General features: G+C 36.4%; 1 protein-coding gene across 1 annotated transcript; it reads left to right on the top strand.

Annotated features, from left to right (window-relative positions):
- The first annotated feature begins 260 nt into the window (after positions 1–260).
- Positions 261–1,193, top strand: LOC122910391 (olfactory receptor 5K1-like). The gene has a single exon (XM_044255018.1). It carries the CDS (start codon positions 261–263, stop codon positions 1,191–1,193), a length of 933 nt encoding a protein of 310 aa, XP_044110953.1.
- The last annotated feature ends 6,933 nt before the right edge of the window (positions 1,194–8,126 follow it).

Here is an 8,126-nt window from a genome sequence, read left to right as displayed (position 1 = left end):
TTTCCTCTATAAGCATTCTTCTTGGAATTACAAAAGTATTTGTGGGAATGCTGATTTTTGGAGCTGAGCTTATAAAACTGACATTTTTAGGGGAATGATTATTCCCTAGAGATTTTTGTGTCTATATCCAGAGATACTGAGGGGAGGTTGAAGAAGCTTCTCTCTTTGTTGTATAAAGAAAAATTTGGAAGGAAAGTTATACACACTCTAAATTAGAATCTTATATCTCCAGAATTCCTATCTCAACAGAGAAGGTGAATATGACTGAGGATAACTTCTCCTTGAACACTGAATTTATCCTCATAGGATTTACAGATTATTATCCAGAGTTGAGGAGCCTCCTGTTTGTGGTGTTTCTCACTATCTATGTGATCACTATGGTGGGGAATCTGGGTCTGGTGGCATTGATTTTTATGGAGCATCGTCTTCACACACCAATGTACATCTTTCTGGGCAACCTGGCTCTGATGGATTCCTGTGGTTCCTGTGCCATTACCCCCAAAATGTTAGAGAACTTCTTTTCTAAGGACAAAATGATTTCCCTTTATGAATGCATGGCACAATTTTATTTTCTCTGCCTTGCTGGAACTACAGAATGCTTTCTCCTGGCAGCAATGGCCTATGATCGCTATGTGGCCATATGCAGCCCTCTGCAGTATCACACCATGATGTCAAAGAAACTCTGCATTCAGATGACCACAGGGGCCTACATAGCTGGAAATCTGCATTCCATAATTCATATAGGGTTTCTCTTTAGGTTAACTTTCTGTGGTTCAAATGAAATTAATCACTTTTTTTGTGATGTTTTTCCATTATACAGACTTTCCTGTGTTGACCCTTATATCAATGAATTAATGATATTTATCTTTTCAGGTTCAGTTCAAGTCTTCACCATCGGTAGTGTCTTAGTATCTTACTTCTACATTCTCTTTACTATTTTCAAAATGAAATCCAAAGAGGGAAGAGGCAAAGCTTTATCTACTTGTGCATCCCACTTTCTCTCTGTCTCAATACTCTATGGCTCTCTTCTCTTTGTGTATCTTCGCCCACACTCAGTTAACGAAGAGGATGAAGATATACCTGGTGCTGTATTTTATACTCTAGTGATCCCATTAATAAACCCCTTTATTTATAGTCTAAGAAATAAGGAAGTAATAAATGCTATGAAAAAAATTATGAGGAATATTTTATAACATCCTAAAAAATATATCATCCCCTGTGAAAAATTAGCTTAAATTTGATAATATGTTTTTCAAAATCATGTAATATTGAGAAAGGAGGAAAAAAAACCACTCTGCCCATAGAATTTTCAATTACTAAAACATGATATTTAGGAGTCAGATAAGTTCAACAGGAGAGATTCTGCTACAATGTATTGTAAAATCTAAGCTCTAGCTCCCAGCAAGAATGAAATAAATAATTCTTCTTCAGGTCACACACAGTGTCCCAAAGAAATTAGTTAAATTATTAGCTAACAGTTTCAATGGATAATGAATTATACTTTTCAACAAATACAACAATTATATGAATGAAAGTCAGTTAGATAAAGATCACTTCCATTTAAATTAATTTAAAACAATGAGTCTTGGAACACTGAAAAAATTAAAAAAAAAAATACTGTTGGGGCCCCTGGGTGGCTCAGTGGGTTAAAGCCTCTGCTTTCAACTCAGGTTATAATCCCAGGGTCCTGGGCTCGAGCCCCACATCGGTTTCTCTGCTCAGCAGGGAGCCTGCTTCCCTCTCTCTCTCTGCCTGCCTCTCTGCCTAATTGTGATCTCTCTGTCAAATAAATAAATAAAATCTTTAAAAGAAATTATATTGTTGACAAATTTCTAGAATTCCAAAGGATAATCTTACAATCTCTGGCACATTCCAGGTTCTCAAGAATTAATCCCTTCTTAAAAAACACCAACTGTCAGAAGTAAACTATATACCTTTGATTCTTAATTTTCTTTGAGTTTATTCAAGGGAAGATATTTGAATATTAGTTCACAAAGAATATTCTCAAATCAAGAATATGTTCACCTTTATTTTTTTAAATTAAATTTATTTATTTTCAGCATAACAGTATTCTTATTTTTTCACCACACCCAGCGCTCCATGCAATCCGTGCCCTCTATAATACCCACCACCTGGTACCCCAACCTCTCACCCCCCCTCCACTTCAAACCACTCAGATTGTATGTTCACCTTTAAAAGGGGAAATTTTGTTATATATATTTTACCACAATTAAGAAATGTTGAAACCAAGAAAAGAATGCTAGTAAAAATGTACAATAAAAAAGACTATTTTCATCTTTAGTGTTAGTCAATTTTACTTTAAAGTTCTCTGAAATAGAGTATCTGTATACTGCTGAGGTAGCACTCTGTAGTTTCCATAAATGGTATTTATTGATTGGATGTCCATACGGATTTGACTGTTTTCATATAATTTGATTTGGGTGTCCATCAAAAATGCAGTGTATTCCTAAATACACTAAATTGAACGAAGGCGTTTTTCTCTCTGATATTACTTATCTTGTTTTTACTAGGAATTCCACCAAACTGTACTTATTCCAGTGTAAATTACTGATACATTCACAGCAATAACAAAAAGTTGGAGTTGTTATAAAGCATAAATGAGGCACAAAATAGTGACAATTCTAAATTCCTAAACAAAAATATTTATTGATCATTTATATATGCAAATATGAAAGAAAACCATATATTACTCAGAACATGTTATCTGCTAGGCACAAAACTACACCTTTCATATATATTACCTACCAATTGGTTAGAAATAACTTTCCATGCATCTTCTCAGCAAAATCCTCATACTTTGAAACATTGAGTGGCTTGCTCAAGTTCAGCCAGGTGATTGAGATTGAGCTAGAATTTGTATCAATGATGCTTGGGAGTTCAGAAAATGGAGATGCTTATACCCTGGGCTATATAGACCTTATTCAGCCTCAGAAGTGAGATGTGCCTTGAAAATGATTTTAAAATATGATGTTTTGAGGAAAAAAAAGAATGAGTATGACCACAGTCAATGTTTATGGAAATTAGTGTGACACTGAGAACTGGGGTGAAGGAGAAGAACCATGGACAGAGTCAGAAAGTTGACAAAACTTTTGCTAAAAGCTGTTGTGGAATATGGGAAATAAGGGTGGGATGGAATCAGGTCACTGAGAATTTCAAAGCCAACTCTTAAGAATTTACCCCAGAGGCCTCAGACACTGAATACTTCCTAGAACCAGGTAATATGATTGTATTTTTTGAGAAGAGTAATCTGGTGATCGGAATGATGCTGGAAGAAATAAGGCTAACTTCAAGAATTCTTATACTAGGTGATGAGAGTTGAAATTGGAGGAAAAAGGGGGAGGAGTGCACAGATATAAGCAACATTTTAAAGGAAAATAATGAATTATAACTATTGGATAATAAAATGAAGGCCTATTTTCTTCTGAGAGTATGAATCATGTTATAACTTATTTCCTTCACTATTACTTAAAAATGTACCTGACAGAATTGGCCATTCACTAGCCATTTATTTAATATACATTTAAGTTAATATGTAGTAAGTTTGTTATTTTTATTTTTAACAAGTCAATAAATGTTTTTTAATTTCTTGGTTTTAATTTATAATATTGCAAGTACTGTTAGATATCACCCATAGAAACAAAGATTTACAGGGTCCTAAACACTTTTTTTAAGGGTGTAAAGGAATCCAGATACCTGAGTTCGATGAATTATTTTGTTTGTATCCACTCTCTGTTGTAGGGGATATTTTTGGTTGTCAGATTCACATGCTTTGCTCCCTTTCCCTTTTCCAGGCATACCACAACTTCCATTTACATATTTCTGCACCACACACTGCTAACCCTTAGTAACACTAAAGCCTAGAGGTATTGCCAAGGGAAGAGTCTGTGACTTATTTGGGGCCAGTGAGACCAAAGAGGGAATTTTATGGAAATTCTTGGGAAATATGTTTTCTTGGTTTTAAGAGATCCACAAAAAAGTAGTCTTTCTCTGAATGTCATGTTTTGTGGATATGAAATCTGGCACAGTCTACAACCCTTTTGTCATCAAAAGAGACACCAGCCAGGAGGTGAAGTCAATACACATGGAGGGCATAGCTGAGGGAATCACAGAGAAGCAGGCCCAGTTTTTCTGGAATTAACCACCCCTTCTCATTTCAAAATCCAATAGATCTCCTTACCTTGTTTGGAAAAAAATGCTTGTAATGCCAATGAATAAGTATTAACAGTTACATTTATGTCTCTTGTTTCATCTCTCATTTTTGCTTTATTTTAAATTAATTCTAAGACTCCCTTTTATCTTGTAAATAACATTTCATCAGCATCCATTTAACTACTCAGCAACTACTCCTATGTCTCTTAAATTTTTTACTTTGACTTATATATTTTAATTTCCTATAGCCCCACTGAAAAAAATAAGGGAACAAAGAGGTTTCCTAATTTGTCTACAGAAATATTAAGGTGGAGCTCAGGGATCAAATTGAGGAATCTGATCCAAAGTTCATGTTCTTAACTACTAAGTCATATTGTTCACAACATAGAGAAGTGAAAGTAGCAGGAGAGGAAAACTTTCAAGAAGCTAAGCTGTTAAGTGGATAGAGAAACAGGGCAGAGAGTCAAGAAAAATGTGAATCAATGACATTTTCCTCCAGATTTGTTTTGGAAAAATTTCAAACCTACAGAAAAGTTGATAAAATGCCCATGAATTTTGAAAATAATTAGTAAATATTGACATTTCACCACATTTGCCTAACAGTCTACCTGGAAAACGTGTATATATACATATTGAATACACATATGTATATGTGATTTTACATGTATATGAGATTGATAGTTTACCCAACATTCTTCTATATATATCTCAAAAGAACAGAGACATTTCCTACACTGTCATACCATTTAAAAAATATTTTATTTATTTATTTATTTGAGACAGAGAGAAAGCAAGAGGGAGCACAAGTGGGAAGGGGAGAAGCAGGAGCCCTAGGTGCATGTGGCTTGATCCCAGGACCCCAGGATCATGACTGGAGTTAAATGCAGACTTAACTGACCGAGCCACCCAGGTATCCCATCATATTATTATTACCTCCAAGAAATTTAACATCAACTAACATGATGTTCACACTAAAATTTTGCCCAAATTGTCCTTCTTGGCAATATATATTTTCATCAAGAATTCAATTAAATGCCACTGCTTGGTGTATTATCATTTTTCAATCTCCTGTAATCTAGAACAAACCTCTTGTTTTTTCTCCTTTCATGACATTTGAAAATTTTTAAATCGTTGTGTCAGACATCATGTAAAATATCCCACCATATCTATTTTTGTGATGTTTCCTCATGACTAGATTAGGTTAAATAATTCAGCCATCACAAGTGTGCTGTTTTAAGGTGAGGCCTATGACATTAGCTTGCCTTGTTAACTGAAGCCATTACTGATTACTTCATTAAGGTGGTACCATCACCATCTGCTCTACAATAAAGATAACATTTCCTTCTTATGAAAATCTAATCTGTAGGGTGGTACCTGGATACCATGTGAATTCCTTGTTCCCTAATAATTTTTCATCAACAGCTTTAGCATCCAATGACAATAATTTTTTGAATCAATTATTATCATTGGAAGCATAAAACTGGTGACTGTTTTTCCCCAAGTGTTCTCTGGCTGTGAATTCTGAGAAATGAGAATTTAAAAAAATTTTTTGAACTGTTTTGGATTTATAGAAAATAATATAGTATAGAGAATTCCCATATCTGACATACCCATTTTCCTGTGTCATTAATATCCTACATTGGTATGGTACTTTTGTTATAATTAGTGAGCCAATATTGATACATTGTGATGAAGTGAAATTCATACTTGAATCAAATTTGCATGGTTTAATCTAGTGTCCTTCCATCCAGAATCCCATTCAGCACATCAGTTTATATTTAGTCACCACGTTCCTTTAGTCATCAGGTGTCTGCAATATCTTTTCAACATTCTTTGTTTTTGAAGTCCTTGGTAAGTTTTGAGACGTTCTAATCAGACATTTTGTAGAATGTCCCTCAACTGGAATCCTTCTGATGTTTTTCTCATGATTAGATGGGGGGACGGATAGCTTTTGAAAAGAAAGGCCCCAGAGGTAAATCACCATTTTCATTACATCCTGCCAGTGGCAACTACTGACCTCATCACTTGTAACTCTTGATGTTGACCTTTACCACCTGGTTGAGGTAGGTTAGGTTCCTCCATGGTGAAGCTGCTTTTCCACTACCCTCTCTTACTGTGTTCTGTGTAAGGAAGTAACTATCCATAGTCCACACTTACAGAAAGGAAAGAAATGGACCACCTCCCTGGGGCAAAGTATCTATACAAACTGGAAATCTTCTGCATGGAAGATTTATCTAGTCACCTCACTTATTTATATTTTTCATCCTCTATTTACATAAGTATGGAATCATGGATATTTATTTTATACTTTGATAAAATTACACAGTACTTTATTAATTTTGCTGCTCAAATCATAGGAGCTTTGGCCACAGGGAGCTGTTTCTGTTGGTTCCTTTGTCCATTTGACATACATGCATCATTGTGTATGCAGGGTGGGTTTGTGTTTGTTTGTTTGTTGTTTAGCTTTTGTGTTTTGTTTTTGTTGTAGCTGATGGTTTTTTCTGGCATTCCAAGATGTCCCAGGCTCGTCCTGCATATTTACTTCCTGCCCTAGTCAGTGAGCCAGATATTTTTCCAAGTAGATCTAATTCCTTTGCCTGGAAAATGATATTAAGAAACAAAATCTTGGCGGGGGGGAAGTCAAGGTGGCAGAGGGGTAGCAGACTGAGATGACATCAGGTAGCAGGACATCAGCTAAATAGTTTATCAAAACATTCCAAACACTTACAAATCCAAGAGGAGATCAAAGAAGAGCAGCAATTGTAGAAAGAAGAAATTAACCACTTTTTGAAAGGTAGGACCTGCGGAGAAGTGAATCCAAAGCAACAGGAAGATAGACCTCAGTGGGACGGATTGGCTCCTTGCAAGTGTTGGAGCAACAGAGCACAAAAATCAGAACTTTTTAAAGTGTGCTCCACTGAGGGGCATAGCTCCAGAGGCTAAGCACGGTCTCAGGTCCTGCAGGGTCACACAAGGACCAGGGGTGTCTGAGTGTCTCAGAGCTCACAGGTATTAGAGTGGGGGAAGCTGGCTATAGAGGTGGAGTCAAGGAGTGAGCTCTCAACTCAGGGGTACCTTAAACTGTGATCCATAGCATAGTCAGGCCACTGTTCTTTGAAAAGGGTCCCCACAGCATCCTAGAGGTCTCCCTGGAAGAGTTCAGGAATCTGCTGGGTTTGAGACTCCAGGCAGGGCTGTGTGACAGAGAAAGAGATGCCTGGTCATAGGCTGGGTGAGCTTGGAGCATGGCTGGATGCCAGGGAGACAGGAATGATTGAGGGCTTTTCTCTGAGGGCATACCGAGAAGTGGGGCCTGAGCTCTCAGCTCCTCCAGGCCAGAGATTGGGAGGCTGCCATTTTCATTAACCATCCTCCAGAACTCTAAGGAAAATATTCAGGGAACAAAAGCTCCCCAAAGCGAACCGAAGCAGATTACTTAGCCCGGTCCCTGGTAATGGCAGTGCAATTCCGCAGTGGGCAAAGGCACTTGAGAATCACTACAACAGTCCCCTCCCCTAGAAGATCAGCAAGAAATCCAGCCAAGACCAAGTTCACTTACCAAAAACAGCAGAATTCCAGAGGAGGAGAAAGCAAAGCACAGAATTCATGGCTTTCTCCCATGATTCCTTAGTCTTTCAAAGTTAATTAGTGTTTTAAATTTTATTTTTCTTTCTTAAGCTAATATTTTTTAACTTTTACTCTTTCCTCTTTAAAGTTTTTTCACTAGTTTATCTTAACAATACCTTTCATAAAAAATATTTTTGAACCTTCATTTTTATAGTCATATTTTATCCCTCATTGTATCTAACTTTATATTTTGTATACACATAGAGTTTTTCTTCTAAAAAATTTAGGATACAACTTCTCCTAAAACATCAATATATATCCTAATAACAAACAAACAAACAAAAAACACAGGACTTTGTTCTAGTCTCCAACCTGAGGGAATTCTCTCC

Source organism: Neovison vison, chromosome 6, assembly GCF_020171115.1.
Source record: "Neovison vison isolate M4711 chromosome 6, ASM_NN_V1, whole genome shotgun sequence".
Lineage (NCBI taxonomy): Eukaryota > Metazoa > Chordata > Mammalia > Carnivora > Mustelidae > Neogale > Neogale vison.
The sequence above is the reverse complement of the archived record's forward strand: the minus strand, read 5'-3'. Positions and strand labels throughout refer to the sequence as shown.